The 27,276-nt window shown below is 44.5% G+C and overlaps 1 protein-coding gene across 1 annotated transcript in view; it reads right to left on the minus strand.

Moving 5' to 3' along the window:
• The window catches only part of RANBP3 (RAN binding protein 3), a gene marked incomplete at its 5' end in the record, with an annotated part of 105,211 nt that overhangs the window by 63,764 nt on the left and 14,171 nt on the right, over positions 1-27,276 (minus strand). The window contains 6 exons of the mRNA XM_019550692.1: positions 3,693-3,802; positions 4,556-4,648; positions 7,979-8,044; positions 12,212-12,283; positions 15,662-15,748; positions 15,842-15,878. Of these exons, the coding sequence (XP_019406237.1) occupies positions 3,693-3,802; positions 4,556-4,648; positions 7,979-8,044; positions 12,212-12,283; positions 15,662-15,748; positions 15,842-15,878 (465 nt within the window). The remainder of the gene's footprint in view (positions 1-3,692; positions 3,803-4,555; positions 4,649-7,978; positions 8,045-12,211; positions 12,284-15,661; positions 15,749-15,841; positions 15,879-27,276) is intronic.

Here is a 27,276-nt window from a genome sequence, read left to right on the forward strand (position 1 = left end):
AGAGAGAGAGAGAGAGAGAGAGAGAGAGAGAGAGAGAGAGAGAGAGAGAGTGTGAGTCAGGGCAACCACCTCCCTCCCACCCCCAATATTGTTGAATGTGGTGGCACCCTCAGTTGAGAACCACCATTGGCAGCACCTCAGTTTACTTCAGTGGTTCTCAGCCAGTGCTGGACCTCCACGTAAAACTGCCCCACGTTCCTGCTGCATAGCCAGCATGAAAGTGCTGTAGCACATATGCCTGCTCTTCTTGCATTAGGGCACTTTAAAACTTTAATGCAGAGAGATCTGGTTCGCACTGTAGCTGTTCCCCATCCAGTTCTTCCCAATGCTTCGTCCAGAAATAGTGTGTGGATGGAACTGTCCCACATGCCTCTGTTTCCAAAACAATCATGGTAGGGAAGGAGGCAAGAAGAGACCAGGCCAGGAAGGGTTACAGCCTGAGGCAATTCCCCCATCTGTTACCATTCAAGAACCCTAATGCAGGTGGAATGTGCACATGCTACAATCTTGTACATAGAGCAGTGTTACCTAACTGTCGTTGTGGCATGACTGAAAAGGTCTTGCAGTACCCTGGTTAAGAACCACTGGTATATGCAAATAAGGGTTGCTAAGTAACCACATATTTACAAACAGTACATAAAAAGCAGCTAAAAACTGCCAGTTTTGATTGATGTTTCAATACAAATCACAAATAGAAGGATTCTGGGGATGGTTAAACCAATTCTAAGTCATGTGTACTACTGTGCTTTGCATTTCCTTGGCATAACTCTGCTTATTATGTAGGTTTAGCTATGATTATGTTCTATTATGATAACTGTGCATTCCTTCTTTGCATGCATCATACTACTGAGGGTAAGTTCAGAGTTTTTGGGGCTATTCATTAGGCCTACAAAAAGCAGCAAGTATTCGCTTTGGATTCGGCCAATTCGAAGGACAGTGATTTGATCTAGAGATTCAAATTACTGTCCCGATTCAATTCAGCCAAATCAGATCAAAAAGATTCGATGCTGCTTCGGAGATATGGCCATAGACTAAACAGGCAGCTGACTCCAGCTGGTAAGTCTGTAGGGGTTGGGGAAGAGGGGATGGAAGGGGCATGGGGAAGTGAGGGACTGGGGCTGGGACAAGCTGCCCAGCTGGGGGGTGGGGCATGTTACCTGGGGAGGGAGGCAGGAAGGCATGGGATGCAGGCACAGCAGCACTGGGAGTGGGGGCTCTACCCTGCTGCTGCTTTCCCAGCCAGGGTGGGGTGGGGACGGGGACACGGGACAACATGATGTGGGCAGAAGGCGGCAAGCGGTACTAGGGCAGAGCCCCCGCTCCCAGCACTGTTGCGCCTGCATCACCCTGCATCAGCTGAGCAAGCAGCAACAGGGCAGAGCCCCCACTCCCAGCACTGATGCAGGTGCAGCAGCACTGAGTGGAGACTATGCCTTGCTGCCAATTGCCCCCTTCCACCCGGAGTGAGCCGTGCCTGCATCAGCGAGCAGTGCCGGTCCCAGCATCAGCGCATCCTGCACCCCGGCTGGCAAGTGGCAACAGGCAGAGTCCCCACTCCCAGCACTGACACAGGTGTAGCTCGCTCTGGGCAGAAAGGGGCAAGCAGCAGCAGGGCATAGCCGCAGCCTGGAGGGGTAGGGGAGAGAGGGAGTGGATTGGGTAGTGAGCAGCTGAACACCACAGACCAGGCAGCAGGGGGTAGCGAAGGGTGGAATGCTGTGGAGCAGCAGGAAGCGGGTGGTGCGGTGTTTAAATTACTGGCTGAAGCCACACCCCTCATCTGTCTGGCTGCCCACAGCAGCAGCAAGTGGCTTGGCTCCAGCCCAAAATGCGGCAACACACCTGGATATGCCTGATGGCACACCAGTTGGGAAAACACTGGTGTAGGTGGTAGCAACTTCAGATGGCAGCCCTGGGAGAGACTCCATCTCCAAGCAGACTGGTCAAAGCAATGGCTCCCTATGGCTGGTTGGCTAGTTACTGAGACTAGCCACTAACGTTTAATGGTCAAAGTCTGAGGTTGTATATTTAATTGATTTTCCCTCCCTGTAATAAACCTGTTTCCAATGAACGTTGTTTTTGAGTGGGGAAGTTTGCTCACTGTAGAACATCCAGTTAATTTCCCCCCCCCCCAGGTTTCTGGATAGGGGCATGAGCCACATTTAGGAATTCAATGTTAAACCCTTAAATCTGAGCCTGGGCTACTGCTGTACAAGGCCTGGTAGAAGGGTTATATTTGTATTATGTAATACAATACATGTAACTAAAAAGTTTAGTTTGTTTTTTTTTTTTTAAACAGGCAAAAAGGCACAAAAACTTTTAAATCTAAAAGAGCAAAAACAAAATCTCTGCCTGTGCCTAATACTTCCTGTGTGGCAAGGTGGCACCTCAGAGACAAGGTGGTTCAGAGAGGCATAAGCTTTTGTAGGCTGTCTACTTCAAAGCAGGATGTTGCCTATGAAAGCTTATGCCTCTCTAAACCAGCTAGTCTTTCAAGTGCCACCCTACCCTGCCTGATGTAAAAATAATATGGATAATTACTAGGGCTGTGCAAAATTTCTCTTGACATTTCAAGCTCAAAACAGCAAAATGAAAATGAAACAAGCCTTTGAAATAGCTATGAAATGAAACAAGGGAACTCAAAACGTTCTGAAAGTTTCAAAACATTTTGAGTTTCAAAGCCAGGCTTACTGGCTTCCGTGCCAGTCCCAGCTGGCAGCACCCACCTCCTGTCATCCACTAGGCAGATTGGTGGGCTTTCACCAAAGCTCTTTCCTCTTTCCCATTTCCAGCAGAGTTCCACTCATACCAGCTTTTTAAGTTCCACCAGAATGGGGATGAGTCAAGAAAAACTGCCAGATGCAGATATCTCTTCCTTTATAGAGAAGCTTCAATTTGTATGCATTATTTGCAACAGTTTTCTACTCCTCCTGACTCCGCACTGCATATAGAGTAGAGAGAGGGAGACACCTGCAGACCAGAGCTGAATAAGCAGCATATTATTCAACTCTCAAAAGGGAGAAACTACTTTTCCAGAATGAAAATCTATTAAAACTCTTGTTGGCAAATTTATCAGATTACTGAAAGTTAGTGATAGTGGTAGGAGGGTGGCAACAATGCTAAATAGGCAGAAAAACAAGATCTGATAGAATGGTTCATTTCTGTTAGGAACAGAAACACAGGGCCACATTTTACTCTACTATTCGGCATCTAAACAGACTTAGATGCCAAAGTGTGATTTTATTCCAGCTGTTCAAGTGGCTGAAAATATATTAATTCATCTATTTTTGTAACAGATATCTTACAAGACTGAATCACAAAAAAACAGCAGGAAGAGGACCCTCCCCCACTCTCACCCCCACCTTTTGTGTTAAGTTTTTCCAGGTACTTAAACAGGATGAAGCAGGCAACTAACTGCAATCCTAAATCCACTTATGTGGATAAGTAGAATAGAACCTGGCCCAAAAGCTGGCCTAGGCAGTATATCCACTGCCGCTACTAGGAATGGAAGGTATCTGTCAAGAAGACCAGTTCAGTTGTTGCATTTGTAGTGGCAAATTAGGCTGTTTTGGCAAAGGACACTTTCATATATAGTAAGATTGCTAGGCTTCACAACCTAATGTTTTGTTTTGGTTTTTTTTGATAACACCACCAAACAACTTCCATTGGTCTCAGATCATTGTCAAACTTACCTTGTCTTCAGAGTCTGATCTTTTCACTGTTGTGCTGATTAATAATTCTGATGGAGCTGCCACTCCAGAATCTGGCGGGGTGTTTATACCATTGGTCCCACTGCTTGGAACTATAATGAAAAATGACATGCCAATATTACATGCCACCCTAACAAATTAAGTTACAAAACAATTAAGTTAAAAAACAAATTAAGTGGCCACCCTAACAAACACTAAGCTTCCTAGAGAACTATACAAATAAAATTGGTGGTAACACATTAACAGCACTAGAAACCTTAGAATGCTTTATAGAATCTAGTGGTATTAAAACTGCAATATAATTTCCTAGGTGATTAGAAACAACGCAAGTCGGTACCACTATAAAGATCCGCTTAAAGAAGTAAGCTAAAAACACTATACATTCAAATGAAAACTATAAACCTTTCCTTGGCTCTTTGTAAAATCAGTTTCACAACATATAAAATAAGCAGGATGAAGTGAAAAATCTGCTTAATTCAGGTTGCAATTCATACTAAAATGTGGAAAGTGCATGAACTGAAGTTAAAGTAACGTCAGAATACTGAAGTCAACGATACTCTGGAAAACCAAATGCTAGGGCTTAACGGCTGTAAGAATTCTATTCTACTATTTTGGTGCTGGAGACAATGCCTCACCATTCACCCAAGTTGCATTTACTACCTGCAGCCCATATAGGTCACTGTGTACGATCTTAGGTTTACACTTAATTTCTGGTCTCTTTCTTTGAAAGAAAGGGCAAACCTGGAAGACATCTAAAATAAAGCCTGTTGCAACTAAGTTTTCCGCAACATACCTATATGCAGAGTAAAGGTAAAATTATAAACCAATAGAGAAATGTGATTTACCCATTTGTGAGAAAGCCTTTGGCTGCGGTGCTTGTAATACTGCAGGACGCAGTACGCTTCGTTGCTGTTCTTTCGGCTTCTGGCTTGGGAGGCCTAAAAATGGAAGCAAACTTTTCCAGGACCTTCAGATATTTAAATGTACTGAGTTGCAAAATTCAATTTCCATCTAGTTTTCCCTAAGCATCTGACAGGACAAAGTTAAAAGTAGAATTTTATTTACACTGGAAAAGGCACTTTCCCACTTATTTCTCCAAAATTATTTCAGAAGAGGGGTAAGATTACTGTTTTGTTACTAATCTTTAAACAAATCCACATGCATTTCTCATTCAGCCACCAACTTTACATTTAAATAAAAGGTACTACGAAAGGTACATTGGGGGGAAGTCAGAAAGGTTCATTTAAAAAGGAACAGTTCTCAATCTTTTCAGATTCAAGGCACTTCTGAATTCATCAGCACCCCATTTAAACACTAATTTTCAATCATTTTTGACCACGGAAAATAGAGCAATTCTCCTGTTGCTAAAAACCTGAAGAAAGCCCACAACAGGTCAGAATGTATTTCACACTGGATTCCTATGTGAAGTCTCTGGGTTTATATTGCAGATCATATATAAAAATGTTTGTACACTTAACAGTGCTAACGTGGGGTGGCAGGCCATGGTGCTCCCAAGAGGACCTCATGTCACCCCAAGGTGCCACAGCACCCTAACTGAGAACCACTAATTTAAAGCAATGTGCAAAACAAATACTCCCAGCTATATTTGAGAGCAGTGCCCAGATCCATAACTTAGGTCCCTGCCAGACATGCACATAAAAGCACAATAGGATCTGATGCGTGATCCACACAATTGTATCCCCTGCCATGCCACATCTGCAAGACAGGAGGTGTGACTGTGGGAATCAAGCATCAGATGCCATCTCACCTTCTTGCCAGTACGAGAAGAGCCCGGGGTCATAATCCCTGGCTCCCTCTGCACTGACACGAAGCACGCTTCTAAGGCTAGGAGCCCCCTCAGCTGACGGGGCTCCCAGCCTTGAGGGTATACCATGTGCTCCTGCAGTGGGGAGTCCCACCAGCTGATGGGACTCACCACCACAGGGACACATCTGGCCACATGTTCAATTAATGGTGTGATAGGAACAATCCACAAAGTTATCATAGATTTTCTGTGGCATAACTTCCTGGATTATCCCTTGTTTCAGGAGACCATTAATTGCTTTAATGTGTGGCCAGGTTACCATTTAAGGCATGACAACTGGTTAACCATGCCTTAAAATGTAGAAGATCTGATGCAGGGGCCTCAGATCTTCCCCACCTCTTAAATTCTCCAACTACCTCTAGGAATTAACCTGATATTTGGAAGTATACTGAATTTTCTTATAGCTTTCCATTCATATCTGGATTCAGAAGTCCAACTAACCTTAAATAGTTTGTTAGAGGGGTGGGTAAAATATAGCCCCAGATCCAGCCCACCGCCTGATTATAACCAGCTCATGGCTGCCCCCACAGCACTCTACATGAGGCCGCGCCCCACCCACTCCCACCCAGGGCAGCCCACACTACACCTCTCACCCACTGACAGCACTGCCCAGCCCAAGCCAGCATGCACAGCTTCCTTGCTTTTGCTTCATCCACCTGGGTACTGCTCAGCTCCTCCTCCTCCCCCCGCCCCATGCTGCTCCAAGGCAGTGGGTGGGGTCGAGGGGGAAGGGTAGGTCTAAAGCCAGGTGGCTCCCGCCCCAACACCTGGGGCTCCAGCACCCAGCCAACTCCCAGCTCTATGTGCTGGGACAGGAGCTGCCCAGCTGTAGCCAGGTATGGGGTGGATGTGGACAGGAGCTGCCCCAGGTGAGGCTCAGCCCCATGTGGAACGCCACAAGCTGAATGGTGGGGGGCGAGGGCACAACACACCTGCAGCACACTGCCCAGGCAAGCTCTGCTGCATGCACTACATAACCCACCACCCCCAGCTGGCTCCCAGGTCCTAGCACATATGTAGTCCCTCATCCCCACACTCACAATATGCAAGAGTGGCTATTTTGACTATAAGGCACTTACTTCTTTATACACTACTCAAAAAAACAAACAAACAAGCAAACAAAAAAAACAGCAAACCAGGACAAAAATATTTTTTAAATAAAACTAAAACGTTACAGTAAGCATTTGATTTTTAGTATATAGTACAACTTGTTTTTTTAATCTATAATTTGTTAAAATTATATCTTCTGAAAGATTTTATGTGCACAGCCCCCAACAGCTCACTAAAACTCGTTAAAAGGCCCACTAACCAAAATAATTGCCCACCCCTGGTCTATTAGGAAACCCCAACTGGATTAACTCCAGTAGACTATGCCCAATGATTTAGCATTACTCCACTGAAATAAATGAAAGACAAACCCCTAGCCTATTAAAATACCATGAAAAAATGTCACCCTTACATTAACATCTCACTTTTTAAAAACTGGGTTTGCCTTTCCAAATATCTGAAGAGACAGGCCCCATCCAAGTTCGGGACAAGGAGAATGCAACCCCACCCCAAGCACATGCAAGTGTAGTACATCAGCTTTGGGCACCAGAAAAAAAAGCTATAATTAATTCCTGCATGTACTATGCCCAAAATAAAAACTTTCCATATTGGTTACAAATTATGAATTCCATTAAGAAGAGTTCCAATTCCATTTCACAATGATATCAATATCAAATAAAAAACCTGGATTAGTTGCACTTGGGTAGCTCATGATACACATAACGTACAGAGGGCTAACCACTAAATTTAGGACAAGTTATTCAGTTCTTTTCTATAGTTTTTAATTCAAAGGGCACCACTTCTGCCAGATGAGTGGAGTCTGGGCTCTGAGTGAGGAAGTGGCACCCTTTTCAATAAATCTACAGCAAACTGCTGGAGCATTTAAGTGGTCCTGTTTGCTGTATATCTCTGGTTACTCTAAAGGGTTGGAATCCTTACCCCTCCACAAAGATGAGGGTTTGTGAAGTATCCAGGGTTCTACTGTACAAATATAAGATGTTATGCTCCAAGTATTACATCTGCATGCTCCTGCAGTGATTCAAGTGAAGCAAAACCACTGCAGTTTAATCATTTAATTCCTTGTTGAAACTAAAGAGCTTTTGCCCTTGTTGCAGCTGCATGTTCCTGTAGCAATATAGCTGCAATTTAACAGGTGATGTAGCTGAAGCAGCAGCTTTCACTGCCTTTTAAATGTAATTAAAGGTTGGGTCTGTGCATAGTCCTATATTTATATCCAAATAAATTTCTTAACTTCAGTGTTTGTGTCAAAATTCCCTCTCACTGGAACGACAACCCTTTCAAGTTGTCAGATTAATTTGAGGAAAGTCGCAAATAAAAAGGAAATCTTCATTTAACAAGGATGCTTCTCTTTTGCCTCAGAAAGAGTTAAACCTACCTGCACTGGGTGCCTGACCATGGATAAGTGTTGGCGGTTTCAGTCGGAATCCACTGCTCTTTTCCTCTAGAAGCATAATACACAATGTAAGAACACTGGTGACCTTTTCTTCAGTGTAACATTAAGTCTTAGCTTCCAACGAATGTAACAGCAAAAATTATTTGCTCTTTAGGTTTTGCAAAACATTATCTTATAGTTTGATTGTTTTAAGCAATATATGCCACTTAATGGAGCATTTGATAAGAAACCCCGAGTTCTTAAGCACAAAAGCAAAAACAAGACAAACTTAAGAAACAAAAAGATGCTTTAAAGTAGGAGTTATCACCAAGCTGACATTGAAAGCACAATAATCTAAACACAAGATACTGCATTTTCATCAGGCACAAGGAAGATCCAAGATCTCTCTCTGCAAGGGAAAGCCACCTGGAAACAGCCCAAGGTTGTGTCCCACCCCTCCCTTTCCCAATTAATCCACTCCCTTTTTGAGACTCTGTGAAAAGCAGTTTCAAAAGATCTTTCCTTTTTTATGTAAGCAGAAATACAACAGGACAAAGAGCTCCAAAATAACCCATTCAGTATGAAAAACACAAATGATTAGCAAATGTGAGGAAATGACAGCTATTTCAAGATACCTTTAAAATCGAAGGTACTATATGTTATATTCAGATATATTGGGTTTCTAATAAGAAAAGGGTAGTGTTAAATCAAATTAGATGTTTGCAGAACAACCGTTTTTCTGGTTAGTGACTACTCATCACGTAAGTTATAAAAAAACATTAAAATAGAGTATTTCAGGGCTTCAGTTGTAGATAAGGATTCAAAAAGAGGGTAGGGGTTGCACTAGTCCTACAGCACATATTTCATAGCAATTTGCAGAATGGTTTATGGAGGCGATGGTGCTTAAAATTTTAAGTACAAGGTATTGTCTACAAGCAGAGGCTGTGAAGCACACTTGACAGATCTGATGTTTAATTTTAGCGTGTAAAATTCCGTGTGCAGACAGATCTCCACTTCACTTTTTTCTCCAACTTAAAAATCCGCCTAACCACTTCATACTAGAAAGCTGGGGAACGCCAGGATTAATATTAATCCCCTATATCTTAAGTGCAAAAAAAGGAAGACAAAAGTGAAAATGATTTAGTCCCCTTCCCAACTGCAGCTTTTCATTTACCTAATATTGCAGGAAAAAGCACCATCATTTATAGCACCATCATTCATACAGAATTATAGGTTTGCATATCCCTATTCCCAGCTGAATGCTTTATCCATCGAGCTTGGGCAGAGTGAGAACTCTAGAACTTCTCTCTCAGATTCTGTAACATTTCTAGAAGCGTCATAAGGTAACTCCAGGACAAACAAAAAAAAAAAGTCGTTTCTGGAATTTGCTTTTGAATGACTGTCTCTCTCAAAGAAGAATGGAAAAGATATACTCAACTGGACCTTCTTTATAGCATACTTCTACCACTTTAAGAGAGTAAGTGCAATGCACATATACAGATTTAACTAAACAAAAGTTTTTCTTCTTTTAAACAGAAGGAGAATTGGTAAAGGAAATTCTCTTAATTAAATTATCAAATACAACTTGTGATGGCATAAAGCAGGGAATTTACACGTACAAGAATTCTGTTCAGCTCCCAGAGCAGTGACCTCAAAACGGGAACAACTTTTCACTTTCAAGAAATCTTTCTTGAAAAGGACAATTCCATTTCATGATGGAGAAGGAAAAGGACCAAAACAAATACTGAATTAAACTGAGAAGACAAGCAAAAAAGAAATCCATTTAAAAAATGGTACAAACAAACAGTCTACCAGGAATGGAGAAAGATGCTACAAATCAACCAAGGAGAGCATTCCAAAACTAGAAGTGCTATAAAAGCAGAGCAAGCAGCTTCTGGAGCCTGTTTGTTTTGGTCACCAAAGAGACTGAGAGCACACTAGTCCTTTTGTAACTGGATTTTATAAATGCACAAATTGAGGGGAAGATGATGGGTGGGATTAAGCAACAAACTATTAACAGATTGCCAGAATTCTATACTGCAGGACTCAAATAGCATATGAAAAAGACACAGTACTCAAGTAAAGCTGGCAACACAGAAACAAGTCTAATAGGTTTGGTGTATATTGCATTGGTAAATGTTGCCTGTATTGTCACATCAAGGGTTTACAGCCTGCCTTTTATTGTCAAACAGCTACCTGTAACTCTCTAAACTTAAATTTTGTATTTGGAAAACTCTGTATTATAAAAATACAAGGTATCCTTTCCAAAACTTTATAATGATTATGTACAACATTATCTAAGAATTAAGGTAAACTGGTTGAGTCAATGTGATAAAATGGTCCCTTTTAGAAATTTGGCTCCTGTTGTCAAATTTTCTGCTCATCTTAAATAGGCTCAATAACATTACGCAAACTCCTAATGTGAGTTAAAACTGCCTCAAGTCTTGTTATTAGGTTAAAAATTTAATAATGCTCTATAAAGCCACTATTAAGCTTTGTATAAAAAGGGGGGGGGGGAAAAAGTCAATTGCTATATCAGTTTAAAACTTGGAACAAAGACATTACCATATGTTTATAGTAGTATGGTTGATACAAGAATGTCACTACAGGACAAGGCTAAATCTGGTAAATTCTTGTAAAGTTTACTGTTAAATTTGGAATATCGCAGGCTTGAGACATCATTTAGCAGTAATACAGCATTTACATAAAGTTACTGATCTGTACTCTGAACTTTCTATATAAATATGGATCTCTCCCCAAATCATCTGTGGAACCAAATTCTAGTTGTCATAACTCAGCCACTTTGTGCCCAGTTCCACTTATTTGAGCACATTCTTTGGGGGAGCATGAGAAAAACAATACTAAGTTGGGTGCAAAGTTGAAAGAATCAAGGTTTTTCATTATTCCATTCTAAAAATATAATTTTGCAATTCTCATGTCCAGCAACAGGTTGAGAGAGGGTCAGACTGATGCCCCTGAAGCTCTGGCACACACAAGCCTAGCTATTCTTTCAAGTTCAGGATAAGAAAACAGATTCCAACACACATTCATTTCCTTGCTGTGGCTAGGCAACTGCTATGGACAAGAAGGCCCTTTGATGTAAAAGGAGCGAGGTGAAGCTCCCCGTTCCAAAGGGCTGAAAGAGTGGCAGAAGTCAGATAGCCCAAAATTACAAGTCAAAATCCTATCTTCTAGGCCCCCTTTACATATTATAGGTATTGCACAACTAACCAGTTAACTGTGCAATTACTATAATACTAACTACAAGCACAAAGTACTTATCGTACAATAAAAAGCTCCAACCAGCTACCAAGTAAGGACACAGTTTAGAGATCTAACTTTAGACCTGGTTGCTACCGAGCTTTAAAATTTGCACGTGTAGCAGGGTCTCCCCAGTGGCTGAGAGTCCCATCAGTGGACAGGGCTCCCAGCCACAGAAGTGCACCATGCCCTACATGAAACCCCCGGGCCATGGGGATCACAGCTGCCGTGATCCCCAGGGCCTGAAGGTTCCACACCCCCACAAGTCACACAAGATTGCAGCTGCTGTGATCCCCCAACTTCAGGCATGCATGGGTGCCTCTGCAGCTGGCAGTCCCTCAAGTGAAGGAGCTCACAACTGCAGGAGCAGCCCAGTACCGAGCTCCCTCTGTACCAGCGATAAGGCACAATGTGATCCAACGTGCGATCCCAAAACTGCACCTCCTGCCATGCAAGCGTGGCAGGGCAGGAGGCATGATTGTGTGGATTGTGCGTAGATTCCATTGTGCCTTTACCCGCACAAGTAGTGGGGGCCCTAGATAGAGTAAAACCATCGCACAATTAGCGTTTAAATCTTTTTCAGGAATTAAACAGTCTTGTAATGTATGGGTTCTGTTATTTCTGTAACAGCATTCAGCTTGCATGGAAAAAGACAATTACATTTGCAGGATAAGAGTTATGAACCCTGAACCATCTTTGAGAACAATGACACAAACAGATACATTACTCTCAATTCACCTGAAGTTCAGCTATTGCAAAGTGAGAAGTACAATTAAGAAGCCCAAAAGGCACAAAAGCCAAAAAACAATCCATTTAAAATGAATGTCAGGAAAATGTGGTTATGAATGGAAACGAACAGCAGCAACTAATCTGCTTTCTTCCAGCAAATTTCTTACTCGAAGTGCTAAACAGACCGTTCTTGATCCCAACATAATCCACAACTTTTTGGTGAGAAAGAAAGTTTAGGAAGCTGACCTGGTTCTGAGTCAGAATTTCCTGTAGAAGGTTCACAGAAGCTTGATGGCATAAAGACATTGTTCTTTGTTACTATAGTAAAAGAAAGAAAAAAAAAAAAAGGCAGCACAGCATTAATTGCTCTCATTGTAACATTCAATATATAAAATTTAAAGCACAATCTGAAAAAGATATTGCATTACCAACAACAATAGGAAAAAAAGCGTTGAGACTGCAAAGTCAAACACTTAAACGTTAAAACATGTGCCCATTCAACAGAGTGTAACTTCCACTTCTACAGAGCTAGTATACATATAGAACTTCTACTTTGGATCCGTCATAAAATATATTTAAAACATTTTACCTTAACACAATAAAACACTACAAAAAAAGTCTAGTCTAGATAAGGTAGTTAATATTGAACTATAAAATACAGACATAGCTATGCAATATAAAGAAAACTGGCTGTACTGGATATCTGCCCGATAGGGCCAATAATTTGGCCGATAAATGCCTGTGCTGCATGTAGCAGTAGGGGAATGAGGAGCACAGCTGGCAGTGTGGATAGCTGCCTCCAGCCAGTAAGTCCAATGTGGTGGAAGGGGAGGGATGGGGGGCAGATCAATGCCCCCCCCAAAGGTGAGGGAGGGCTGAAGCCAGCTCGAGGCAGCTCCCACCACTATTTGCACATCGGGAGGGCATGGGGGAGGAAGGGGGGTGTGCTCTCGGATCTGTGTGGGGTGGGGCAGGCTGCAGCCGAGGCTCCACGGGGCTGTTCTCGGTGGGTGCTGGTAACACTGGGAGGATGCTGCTTCCACCCCAGTTTCACCACTGCCCACTCCCAGCTGCCCGGTGCAGCCCTGGCTTTTCCCGGCATGTGGGTGGAGGTGGGGCATTGAGCCAGGGCTGCACTGGGTGGTTGGTGGTGGCAGCAGCATTGGGAGTGGAGTGGCAGTGAAATCTGGGGTGGATGCAGCATTCTCCCAGTGCCACCAGTGCCCACTCTGGGCCCAGCCCCCAGTGAGAAGAGCCCCGCACAGCCCCAGATGCAGCTTGCACCATGCAGACCCAAGGGGCACATGCCCCCGCCCCCCTTGCCCTCCTGGGGTACTAGCAACTGTGGGAACAGTCTCCCCTCCCATGAGCTGTGACTGCCCCCCCCACCCTGCTTGGGCAGCGCCTGCCCCTCCCCTTCTGAAGGGGGCATTGAGCTGCACCACCCCACCTGACTTGCCAGCTGGAGGCAGCTGCATCAGAAATCGGATTGGTATAAGCTGATAGGCCTCCTTAAGTATCAGCTATCGGTATCAGCCCCCAAAATCTCTATTAGTGCACCCCTACAAATTAATTTTCCCAGCATAAATAAGGCATAAGAAACCATGATAACCAAAGTATATAGTACTAACAGATCCATTTATAAAAGACCCAATGCTTGCATTTCAAAGTGTGATATCAATACTCTCCCAGGAAAGTAAGTGACTATGTGAACAACACTTAACACAAACCAAGGCTCAAATAAGTAAGTATTTAGAGAATATTTTTACAGTCAACTAAGCTGTCCCTACTTTTACCACACAAGGTCTGAGAGTATTTTAAAAGTTTGGGAACCTGTAAATCAGGAATATATACAAGTACTCCTTCTCTAGGGCTAGAGAAGCCAACTCTATCACAGTTCTTCCCTGCATGTTAGCAATGGTGACCTGCCCGTCCTAGCTTCATGTGGTAGCCAGCAAAACCCAGAAGTGTGGGAAAAATCAAACACTGTCCACTTGTGTTTGCAGTCCCCTACTGCAGTGTAGACTCCATGCATTAAAAGTCCTGTATAGAAAGCCAAAAATCCTACTTTCTATAATTCCTATCTCCTTAAACTTGTCCCTACTCTTTAATTTTGTTTCATAATTATGCCACTTGTGGAGCTCTACTTAATCCTCATACTGTTGAGCATGGTCCCTATTTCCATCTGTCCTGGACTGCAGAGCTTTCCTAATGATCTTCAAGCTGAGGGGAGGGGGATGTGGACAGGGAGAGACAGGAACTTGTGAGCTTTCAGCTGCTGCTCTTCATAACCCACTCCTTACAACCCTCTCCAGGCAATGCTACTCTATAATCATCCCTGACCAATGCTTATCCGTGCTCTTAACTCAGTCTACCTAGTAATAGCTTTGGTTAAGAAAAGGTACAGCATTCTATTTCTGGTCTCCAGGCTGCAGTGCAGAGTGGAGGATGCTTGGTTATGCCATGCTTCTGAGCTTTGCTGGTTGCCATATTAGGTCAGGGAATGTGGTCATCCCCTGCACCCCACTCCCCCACCCTTCCTCAGAAAGTCACATCAGAGCTGTGGATTTTCACTGGAGTAAGCCAGTGCTCCTGTGGAAATCCAAAGATCCCTGGCTAGAGGGTCTTGGTCACCTACTCAGGGTCAGACTGAATACCACATTTGGGATCAGGTTGGAATTTTATTCATGGTCAAGCTGCAGGGGTGCACTGATAAAAGATTTTTTTTGGCCAATATGGATTGCCAGTTATTAAACTAGCCATGCTAGCCAATACAGATCCAAGCTGATATACAGTCCTACAGCTTGGAGACCAACGTCCTGTCAATAAGTCTTGGGGAAGGGAGGGGGAAGGGGCATGTGGGGTTGCAGATTGAGGCCCCCCCACAGAGTGGGGCAGAACCACGGGTGGCTTGTCCAGAGGATGCAGGGGGCAGGGAGGTGGGGGGGGCAGCTGAAATTATGCCAATTAACGCTTCTTGATGGCTCCTGTAGGAAAGAAGTTTCTTCAATAGAATATGATCAGAAAGGAAGTAGATGGAGTATTCTGAAGATAATACAAACAGCACTCTCGCTCCAGCCAAGAGATGTGGCAAAGAACATTAAAAAAAATCTAACAGAGACGCTATGCTACAAGAATGAAACTAAGTGAGAATGCTGCACATAAAGTATCTCTAAAGGAGTGAAGTTTCCAAATCAAACTGTTGTCACATTTTCGTGCAACTTAAAAACATGGCAAGATAAAAATCAAGTTGCAAGTACTTTTCAATTACAACTTCTGAACCTGCTTGCATGTTAAAGCAAGGCGGTTCTACTTCATTCTGACCAGATGCCACAAACCACATTGGCCATACACTCTGTGGGCAGCTCCCCCCACCCTCTGCCATGTGGGCTACACAGACAGCTCCATCATGCCATGAGCAGTACACATTCCCCTGCTCCTCACCACATGGCAGTAAGAGGCAGCTGCAGGGGCCCAAGAAACACAATGCCCTCTCAAGGGCCACCAGCAGCTAGAGCCCTGTGCTAAAGAACGCTGCATCACTGTACCTACTCTACAATTTCTTCAGCCTCTTCACTGCTGAGATACTAGGAATGAAAAGGCAAAATAAGTCCCAGTCCTGCGCAAGTGAGTAGATCATCCCAGGTGAGAACGATCAAATACGTATAACATGTTAAGTATAAAGAAGTGGTTTACCTGACTGTGAAGGAGGAAACTGTGTTAAAGATGAAGTTCTTTCCCGCTTTACTGGAGGACAGTAACTTCCATCCTCAGGATCTGAATCTGGAGGAGCGGCACAGAAAGGACAATTCAGAGCTAGAGAACAACTTTCACTAAGCAATAGCTAGCCATTTTCAAACAAAAGTACTCCCTTACCTTCTCCATCTTCTGGACTTGACCCATCTGCTGACCTCTGAAATCACAAGAGAAAAACGTTAATAAAATAATTGTTTGCATTACAGACTAAAGTAGTCCACTCTTCAGATCAAACCAACAGCTAAAACATATGGGATTAAGATGTGTTGCGTCAAAGGCTGATATTCAAACCCCTAAGCACTACGATAAATTATATTCAACCATACCGAACATCAGTCACAGAATTTCACTGAACAGGATAAATTAAAAAAAATAATAATAATAATAAATATAAATTGACATATCGCCAATTACTGTTTGGTTATCTTTTGTGTCTTAAAACATGCACCCAAATATTGTAATACCCAGTATAAATGAATTTACAAATTTACCTCAAGTAAATTTAGGAAATTATTTTCCTATATTCTGAAAGCCTGCAAATGAATATATTTGTAAGTCTGATCATTAACAATAACAAAACAGAAAATCAACAGAAGTTCCGGCTTCCATATAAGTGTATAAATTTCTCGCAAATTAAGTCCAAATCACTTATACACAGATAGCTCCAAAATTTAACTGACAATAGGTGACCTAACAGAAAACAGTGATAATATTTTTTAAAATTAAAAGGCAGTACTAAGTGCTGTCACCACTGGAACCAATGAAAGAACACAGGATTATTTCCCAAGGTACACACTATTTACATTTAATAAAAAGAAACACTTTAAAACCATCATCACTGACTACAGTTTTGCATGACTCATTCATAGGCACGCTTGTCAGTATTAGAAAGGAAGTGACTGCACTACAAAAAAAGTCATATATTTAGATTCAGGGAAAATAATACTACTAACACTAATAATAGGCTTATTCTCTGTCCAGAGCACAGACTGGTTGCCTCAGCAGCCAATCACAGCGCTTACTGGAACAACCAGAATGTTCCAGACAGATAGAATAAGCATTTCGAACAGATATGCAAACAAGTCAGAGCTATAGTGAAGCACCAGGGCCCCTGCCATGGACCGAGAAGGCTCTGCTGAAGAGGGAGGTGTGGAAAAAGCAGGGATGGGCCCAATCCTTTTTTTCCCACCCCCCTGGAGCCTGCCCACCTCTCCCACGTTGGGGGAGGGGGTGAGCTGCCGGTGGGTCCTGAGCTGCGGGGGCCCTAGTGCTTCCCTCTGCAGCAGCAGCACCCCCCAGGCAGGGTATCAGGGGGTGGGTGTTGCCCAGAGGCCACCACCACCACAGAAGGAGATATTGGGGTCCCCCACAGCTCATCGGCTGTGCAACCCTCCAGTTGCTTACACTCTGGCCACAGGAGACAGGCAGGCTTCAAGAGAAAAATAAGAAAAAGAAAAGACCGGGCCCTTTGCTGCTTCCCCCCTTCCTCCCCACCCCCTGGCAGAGCCTGCCCACATGACCTGCCCCAGGGCCACGCAGCCCCTGGACTGCAGGGGGGAAGGGAAGGGAAGGGGCACGTCCCTCCACAGCAGCAGCATCCCCCCCAGGACTGCCCAGGCAAGGTGCTAGCTGTGTGGGTGCAGCCCCAGCTAAGAGGCAGTACCCATCAGATCCAACAGTGGACAGGGCGCAGGAAGCCTGGGCGTGCTCAGGGAAGCTTGGGCTTGGCAGGCTTCCAGCACCCCATGGACCATCCTCGCCACATTCTCACCCAGAAACAGGTTGGCTGCCATGGGAAGGTGGCAGGAAGGCAGCTGGGTGACAGCAGGGAAAGTACATGGAGCACTGTAAGCCTGCCAAGCCTGAGCTTTCCTAAGCACACCCGGGCTTCCAGCACCCCGTGCACCATCCCCATCTTCAGATACAGCCCTTGTACACATGAGGAATAGCACTGTAATTTGTTATGTAACAAACTAAAATACGTGGGATGTGCTTGAATTTCAACATAAAAGTAATTTAAATCAAAATACGCTGCCAAACACATATACTGTTACGAAATTTAAATCATAACATGCTGCCGAACATGTACACTTATGCAATTACATTGTTAAAAAGGGAATTAAACCACTAAAAGGGGCAACTTCCTCATATGTACAAGGGCCCTCATATTCTATGACTATACACAAGTCATAAGGTCAGACTTTTGATAAAATATGTATCCAGAGGACCTGTGTTTACACATGGACATCGTTACGTACCCTTTTGGAGGGTGGGAAGTTTTGGTACGTTAAAGTATTCCATCAAAGGACACCTAAAAATCCCGTATTCAAGGAAATACTTTCGCAATGAAAATGTAAATCATAAATGTTTTGTGGGTTTCAGCTAGTATCCGTTATTTCTGAATAAGCGCAAATTGGTATCATCCATCTTAGAGCAACACTGAGTTTAAAGAATGAAGAAGTCACAAATTAAATGAACCAAAGAAACAGACACAGTAACGCACATTGACATTATAAAATGTTGGGTGTGCTCAGGAGAGCTCAGGCAGGCCAAAAATGCATACTAGTTGTCTCACAGAAATATTAATAGGAGTGAAAGACAAGTATGACATTTTGGCCTAGCACAGAATAAATGACATCCAGGTCTACACAAACTAGCACAGCATGTGAACATTAAAACTGATTTGGAGTGTGTACACGTTACATGTATTATGCAATAACAGGTTTAAAATAATAAAATAAAGCAAGCAGACATACAATGCAGAGGTATTCAGGCACAACTTAACCCCTCCTTAAACTGAAAGAAAAAAAAATTAAAAACCTGGATGATTTAGAAATGCCTGATATGGAAGTGAACTTCATTCAGGTTACACCTGTCCACTTCAACAATTTTTATTAGGGAACTAGGCAGCCCAGCATCTCACAACACTAAGATCTCCCCTCTCCCCCCCACCTAGACAGCAACTCCACATTTGCCTCCCAACTCTATTGCTATGGAGTTATAGGTACAGTGTATGACCACGTCTTTGGGTGTCCTCTCCATGTGTGGGTTGGACAGCATTTGGCAGATCTTGTGTTGCAGCCACCAAAACCAAGCTGTCCTCAAAAATGGCTGCATGAAGTCCTAATTGTGAATGAAATCAGTCATACGCAAAGGAAACAGCTGCACACCTTCACGTCAAACAAGCACCCCAAACGCAGACCAGTAAGACTAAGCACAGGATTTACAAGGAACCAAAATTCGGACTGAACAGAAGGAAGATGGACTATATTTCTGTTTTCAAAGAATTCAGAACTAAAGCGAAAGAACAAAGAGGGAAGAAATAAAGCTAAAGCTGAAGATAGGGTAGAAATCTAAGAATAAAAATACTTTGCCTCACTCTTCAGTATGAAGCTGCAATTGAGTGGAGTAGCACAGTACAATGAGAACCACTTGATATTACAAAATAGAGTGGCCCAAATGATCTCCATCCCAAAACACTGAAGGATGTGGCAAACAGAACAGGAATTCCTCTAGCATGGAACTGGAAGGATGGTAGCCCTACATTCTTGTGAAATTGAAAAAAAAAAAAAAAGTGCTACATTTTGCTAAGAAAAAATAATGACAGAGGCCAGTTAGAGCTGTTAACTTGTGTCTAGCTGTGGATAAGATCTTAGAACAGATACCAAAAGGAATAAGTAATTCAAGATGTGGACAAACATGGGAACAGAATAGCATGTTCCTTGGAGGATGACTGCAAACTAATATAATATTATTCTATGAGAAGATCCATCAATTTCTTAAACAAGAGCAATACAGTGGACTTAGCAAAAGTGTTGATACTATGCCTTAGAGAAAATTACTGGCCAAATCAGAGGGGCCAAGATGAGATAAAGGAAGTGTTAAACCAACTGTGAGCGCCAAGCCAGATCCAGACCACGGGGTCATCTCATGGGTAGGAACCTACTGAAATCAAGGAGGCAGGTGGCTGATCACAGGGCCAGCTGCCATTTTCACAGGCTTATCACAGCGCCCTCCCTCCCATACCTCTGACTTACTGAGAGGGCTGTCCTATCATGTGCCCCTGCTCCTTGCCACCTACTGGCAAAGAGGGGTAGCAGCTGCCATCTTGGCTACTCTCCTCTGTGCTGATGGCTTCCCATCCCTCTCCCCCTCCCTGCCAGTGGGCTTCCAGGCCAAACTGGCCATGAAAACCACTGGCTCCCACTGGGGACCCAACATTTTATTTTTTTCCTTCTTTCTATTTTGCAGATTTCACAGACCTTGCCCGAATTTGCAGTTTCTATGAAATCCACAAAAAAAAACCCCCCCACAAATTGAGTAGGTCTCTAGATTAATGGGGCAGAACCACAGGGCCAGTGGCAGCTGCGGCAGGTGCAGATCAGCATTCAGGCAGCAGCGTGAGCAAGGGCTGCATCTGCACAGCTCTCACTCACCCCTGCCACCCACAGCTATATCCATCAGGACCCAGGGAACCCAAAAAAAAAAAAAAAAATCAGCCAGTTAAGGGGGCGCTCACCATGCTTGAAGTCATGAACACAACTAGTACTGATCTTGCAGGAATTAAGCACTGTTGTTGACAAAGCAGAAGGCATCCATTTACAGCACACAGAGTAAAATGGTCATTGTCATGGAATGGTTATAGTCAGTCTTCCTCATGTGCCTGCAATCACTGAAAGTACAGGCCAGAAAGTTCTAGAGAGTTTTCTGGAGACAACTTCCCATAAAGCTTTCTGGATTCTATCCCAGGAAATTCTTGGGGGGAAAAAAAAAAAAAAAAACCAGGACCAAAAGGGGATGTTGGGATCCCCGCTTCCCTATCATCCAGCAGTAAAGCAAATGTATAACCTCAACCTTTAGTAACAAATGTAGTTTCACTGGCAGGTGCCCATACATCTACCTGCTAACAGGCCAAGTTTAAAATAGGGTTACCATACATCTAGGTTTTCCCAGACATGCCCTCTTTTTTGGACCCCTGTGCTCCATCCAGGTGGATTTTTTTTAAGGAGAGCAAATGTCCAGGTTTTCTGCTGTCTCAGACTGGCTGCTTCTAGATGGGAGCAGCAGGCAAGGTGATTGGTTGTCAGCAGTCACATGATCCCCCGTGGGGAACAGACACACAGGTCAGGAATGAGGCACTGGCAGGTAGGCAGGGGCTGTGGATCAAGGGTGAGGGACATGGGGAACAGGAGGGGCAACCGTGCTTTGTGTGTGCAGGGCACTGGCAGCATCAGGAAGCTGTGGGTCAGGAGTAAAAGGGCACCAGCAACGTGTGGAGGGCAGGGTACTGCTGTTTGGGAGTGAGGGGCAGTAGCAGGTCTGGAGGGTGGGGAGGGGGGCATGTGGCTTGTCAGTGAGGGGAAACAGAATAGGCAGGGGCAGGGCACTGCTGACCCCCCCACCCCATCATATTCCCCCGCCTCTCCCCCACCCCCCATGACAGGTGTTCTTTTTTGGACCGGGAAATAAGGTAACCCTATTTAAAAATTAGTTTAAAACTAGTTTAAAACCCATTTTCATTTAGACCCGATATAGATTTTCAACTTGGTTACTTGACATGTTCCCCTTGTTCATTCATAATGCATTAATAGGGAAGAAAATGCTTGAAAAACCTGGGGGGGGGGGAGTCCCCCTCTTTTATATATAAAGCAACACAAAAGCAGGTGGATAACATTCTTTCAGGTATAGGCATCTCTCCACTAGTAACTTTGTAATTAACTTTTGAAAGTGGCTGCTATGTTGTAACCTCATATATACAATCAGGAGAGGTAGTTAAACCATGTTAGTCTGAAGACAGACAAAAGATAGGGCAGCATATCTTGGGGTGGTACTGGTTAGTCATTATGCAACTCTGAACAGCAGTTTTCACATGAGATAATAGAATGTAGCGTGGATTAAAGGTTTCAGCATAATACAGTTCAGATGACAGAACAGTCCTTTTCATATTATTTATACAAATTACTCCAAACAAACACCAACTAAGTAAGGTCCCCCCTGCCACATGTTATGCATGAAGAGCATCAACACTAAGAGGACTGATCACTGATAAGCCATCCATGGAGAAAGAGTAGAACCACATACATCAGATGCCTTTAAAATGTTACATCAGAGCTGTCAACCCATAGGCCTAATCCAATCCACAAACCCATTTCCTCCAGCCCCTGCTGTCACCTGCCACTTGCTCCCACTGCCCAGAGGGTCATATAAGGCCATTATGACCTTCTAGCATGGACTTCCTCAACAATCTAGGCTGATAATTTCTGCACCAAGCCCATACTTTCTTTTTGAACTATATAGTATAAGCTATCTTGAATAAAGGGTTTCAAAAGACTGAGTATCCACTAAATCTCTTGGCAAGTTTCCCAGTAAGTAAGCATATTTTTTTTAAACAGCAAAATGGAACATGTATGCCAACTTTTTTTATGAGCTACCTGGAAAAAGAATTTACTCAAGGACTGTACCATCAAACCCTTGTTATACATAAGGTATATCGATGACATCTTAATCAAAGATTGTAGGTTTTCAGTGTAAGTGATGGAGTTCCACCAGAAATTCAACAATTATCATGCCTCCATCCGACTCTCTCTTGAATACTCCAGCACCAAGTCTCCTTTTTAAGACATGATGAACAATATCCAGAAAGGTAAAATGCATACCATATTATACAAGAAACCCACAGACCAACATACATATCTGCACAGAATCAGCAATCACCCTAAACGCACCAAAAAAGCTGTGATATACAGCCAAGCCCCCAGATACCACCACATTTACACTGAGGAGAACACCCAGGATTGCCACCTCACCAATCATAAAAAAGGCTTTCACCCAGCAAGGAGAGGGAGAGAGAGCGCGGGGTGGGGGGAGGAGAGAAAGAGAGAGAGAAAGATCACATGTTTGAAAGAGCCACCCGGATACGATACGAAGAACTGCTACAGTACAAAAGAAACCCCCCCACAAATTGCACACTGCTGGTTATGACATTTCACCCCTCCCCCGAACCCGTAAGGAAAATCCTCAAACAGTTGCAACCCATACTAGAAAGAAACCCTGTTCTTAAAGAGATCTTCCCAGAACCACCCATCCTACCTTTCAAACAAGCACCAAACCTCGCTAACCTCATCACCAGAAGCAAGCTTCCTCAGACCCAGAAAACACCAAATGGATCCAGACCATGCCATGACAAGAAATACAAAACCTGCCAACACATCACCACCACCCCCACAATTACTACACCCCACAACAGAGCCATCAGCATTCCCAAATCTTACAGCTGCACCTCCAGCTACATCTCATCCAATGCACCAAATGCCCTCATGGAAGATAGACAGGAGAGACCAAACAGCAACCGCACACCAGAATGAATGCACACCAGAAATCTATCAGAGACGAGAACACCCAACTACGTGTGGGGCCACACTCGTCACAGCACAATCACTCTCTCCCCAATCTCTCAGTTCTAATCCTCAAAGGGAACTTACAAAACACTTGTCAGAGACGAGCATATTAAACTTCACTTTATCAACCTCCTGGATACTAAAAATCATGAACTAAATGTAGACATTGGATCTATGACACATTATGACCTGCCTGACATCCGACTCCCCAGGTACCTCTCCACTGTTTAACTGCTACACTCATCCCCCTTCTCCCCCGACACCCAGCCCATCTCTCACCCACTGACTCCCCAATTTACATCTTCACTGACTGCCCATGCTGCATGCATACCAGCCCAGCCACTGGCTTCTTTACTATTTATTCCATCCAGGAACAGCGCACTCCAACTGCAGAGAGTTCTGCAGCACAACAAAGGGTTTTTAAACCCAAAAGCTTGTAAAACAATTTTTTCCAACTATTTAAGTTGGTCTAATAAAAGATATCAGATTCACCCAAAGAACCAAGGATGTACATGCACACACAACCTATTTCGCATAATTGTATGTTTAATTTCAACCTTCAATAATTGGATTTCATACCTTTTTCCGTTAGACTGAAGAACCCTCTACTATGAAAGACACTTTAGCCTATAGGTCCTTGCAGACCACAAATCAAACAAGATCCTAAATCTTTTCTATTAGGGACAGACATTCAAAACGCCCAAGCCTGAATTGATTCAAATCTTTGCAGGTTAGTCTAACAAGAGGACAGACATTCCCTTCTCGTTCTGGAAATGCAGGCATGTGCCTACAGTGGCTCAGGACAGAAGCCTGGGGAGGCCAGAATAGCTCCTCTCTTCCACAGGAAAGCAAAGGTGGGGCAGGGCATACACAGCCAGGCCCGAGTAAGACTGAGGAGGGGTTTAAACCAAGTGGGCCCAGGTAAAGTACTGCCCAGCCAGCTGCCAGCCACATGCACTGGGCTGCAGTTGCTGACAGGGTAAGCAGCCCGGATACACTCACTCCCTTTCACTAACCTGCACCAGCCAGAGGCAGCCCCACCCTCGCGGCCAGGCCCAGCCCAACCATGCAGCTGCCTTGGCCAGGGCTGAGCAAGGCCAACTCAGGGACATAGGGGCAAGACCACCCCCAGCAGCTGTGGCTCTGTTACAGCTGCTCCCTGTGCCCCAGCTGGGCTGGGCCAGAAAGTGCTGCACATAGATCCCCCCTCCAGTGGCAGCCAGGGAGGAGGACGAAGAGGGGAAAGAGTCCCCCCCCAGCACTGAACAGGGCCCACCCCACCCCATGGGGAAGCGGGGGAGGGAGATGGAAAACATCCCCCTCTGAGGCTGGGCAGCCTTGAATGGAGCCCCCCTCCCCACCCTGTAGTGGCAGGGGAAGAGCCGGGGGGGGCTCTATGTGAGGCTGTCCAACCCCAGCCCCAAAAGGGTACTCTTCTTCCCCCTGCTCCTCCATCCCTTGCCGGGTGGGGGCTTTAGCCTGGCTAGGGTGCAGGGAGCAGCTGTAACTGAGCCACAGCCACAGGAGGTAAAGAGAGAAAAAGAGTCCCCTCCAGGGGCCAGGCCAGGCAGACTCTCATAGAGTGTCCCTCCCCCGCACCCCCCAGCCCCACAGTACCAGGGGTGGAAGGGGAGGAGGAGGAGGAGTGTCCCTCCAGTGCCACACAGAGCCCACCCTCCCCACCCTGGGAGAAGGTGGAAAGAGTCTCCCCCCAGCATGAAACAAAGCCCCCCTCCCTGCAGGACAAGCATTCCAGCATGAACCTATTAAAGTGAAGTGGGCAGGGAGAAGGGTCAATTCATAGATTTTATAGATCTCAGGGTCCGAAGGGACCTGTTACATCATTGAGTCTGACCCCCTGCCCTAGGCAGCAAAGAGTGCTGGGGTTAGATGACCCCAGCCAGGTGTTTGTCTAATCTCCTCTTAAATACCTCCGAGGAAGGGGAAAGCACCACCTCCCTTGGAAGCCCATTCCATATTTTGGCAACCCTTACTGTAAAGAATTTTTTCCTGATGTCAAGTCTAAATTTGCTCTCCTTCAGTTTGTGACCATTGTTTCTAGTTACCCCATGGGGGCCCTGGTAAACATCATATCCTTTATTTCCCGCTGCCCCCGCTCCCAAATGAGTTTGTAAACAGCCACAAGATCTCCTCTCAGCCTTTTCTTGCAGAGGCTGAAGAGATTCAGGTCCCTCAAATCGGTCCTCGTAGGGTTTTTTTCTACAGGCCTTTAACCAAATGGGTGGCCCTCCTCTGAACACTTTCCAGGCTATCTACATCCCTCCTGAAGTGCAGCACCCAAAACTGGATACAATATTCCAGCTGTGGCCTGACCAATGCCACATAGAGGGGAAGCATCACCTCCTTAGACCTGTTTGTGATACACCTGCTAATGAATGATAGACTGTGGTTAGCTTTACTTATTACTTCATCACATTGGCAACTTATGTTCGTTTTGGAGTCGACTACGACCAAGACCCCTTTCTGCTGCTGTGCTACTCAGTATGGTACCTCCCAGGCTGTTGGACTGTTGACCCCTCCGTCCTTTATGCCCTGCAGCCAGGGTCTGCCAGCCCCAGACGAAGAGAGGAAGGAAGAAAGAATTAACCCCCTCTCTAGCTAGCATGTCCCCGTTAAGGCAAAGTGGGTAGTGTCTTGCCATGTCCCAAATCTGCTCTGGCTAGAGCCCTACTCTGGATAGAGAGCACAGAAGTGGGACCAGCCCTACTCTGGAACAGAGCGCAGAGCCCCACCCACAGAGCATGCTGGAGGAACCTGGTTCAGCTTAAAATCGGGAATGGGTCTGGGACGAACATTGCATAAACTGATTTGAGCCAGATCAGTTAAGTGCGATTCAACCAAGTTTACCTCAAACCAGTTTCGGCCATTTTGAAACTGGTTCATGTGCACTGAATGTCTGTTCTGTTACAGGTTTAAACCAGTTTGTGTGTAATGTCTGTCCCTAGCCCTCGTGGATCGTCTAAATACTGAGCTTAAACTCTCTACAGGGCATTTTCCTTACAAACATCAAATAACTTTTGAAGGATGTACTGCAGATCAAAATCTCTATCCCAGCAACACTACTGGAATCTAATCCAAATTTTAGAGCACATTAAACAAGCCTATTTATTGTTTAAACTCTGCTCAAACGTTTGAATTACCTTGACCTCCTTAACCTCAGATCAATATCCAGGCTATTGCACGTACTCTGTGACAAGAAGAAATTGAGTTATGCATCCCTCTAGAAACTACATTCATTTTGTTTAAAACAAGTGAATGGTATTCAGTTGAATTTATTTTTGCATACTTTCAGTACCCTCCAGGACTCTCTATTAGCAATACAACATTGTAGTAAGCATTAGGGAGAAGCTGGAGGGTTTTATAAAAGTGCCTATGGGGTGGAAGATGCTTCTAGAGAGGTGTGAAACAACTCAGAAACGTGGAATTAAAAGAATGTTTTACAATAATTATCAGAAGTTTAAGTTAGCAGTGCTGACATCTAAATCAAAGTCTATGGTTAAGTTCCTTGCAGCTGTAGGCAACAACACTTTATTGCTTTATGTAGCATTAAGTTAGCTTGGTTTGCTTCACAACGGCCAGGAGCTTCTTTTTTTAAGCTATGATAATGAAACAAGTCTCTGGCAAAAAGGATGTGCCTCATGACAAAACTACACCGGCAGAATTCTAGGTCATGGTGTTTCAAGGGACTGCCAGAGGAAAGAATACCTGACTTATATTAGTAGAGGTCCACATCGTAAATTGGCACTGAAAAAAGGAAAATTGACATTACTGGCAATCAGCTTTTTTTGGCTGATGTGGCCAATAATGTTGCCAACAAATGCCACGTGCACGTGCAGCCGCAGCATGCACACAGCCACCCAGCAGCTTGGAGAGCAGGGTCCCGCTGATAAGTCTTTGCGTGGGGGGGAAGAAGAGGCAGATTGAGGTCCCTGCGGTGAGGAAGGGAATGGGGCTGGGGCAGACACTGCCCAGCTCGGGCAGGGCACAGGGCTATCTGTGCATGGGGCAAGGGTGGGTTGCCACTGCAGGTAGAACTGGGATCTTCCCAGTAGGGGGGCTGGGGCTGCACTCAGGCAGGCTACGGCTACCCCAAAATTCACCACAGCCCCCTCCCAGTGCTGCCACAGCCCTCCCAGC

Source organism: Crocodylus porosus, unplaced genomic scaffold (genome assembly GCF_001723895.1).
Source record: "Crocodylus porosus isolate Cpor-Errol unplaced genomic scaffold, CroPor_comp1, whole genome shotgun sequence".
Lineage (NCBI taxonomy): Eukaryota > Metazoa > Chordata > Crocodylia > Crocodylidae > Crocodylus > Crocodylus porosus.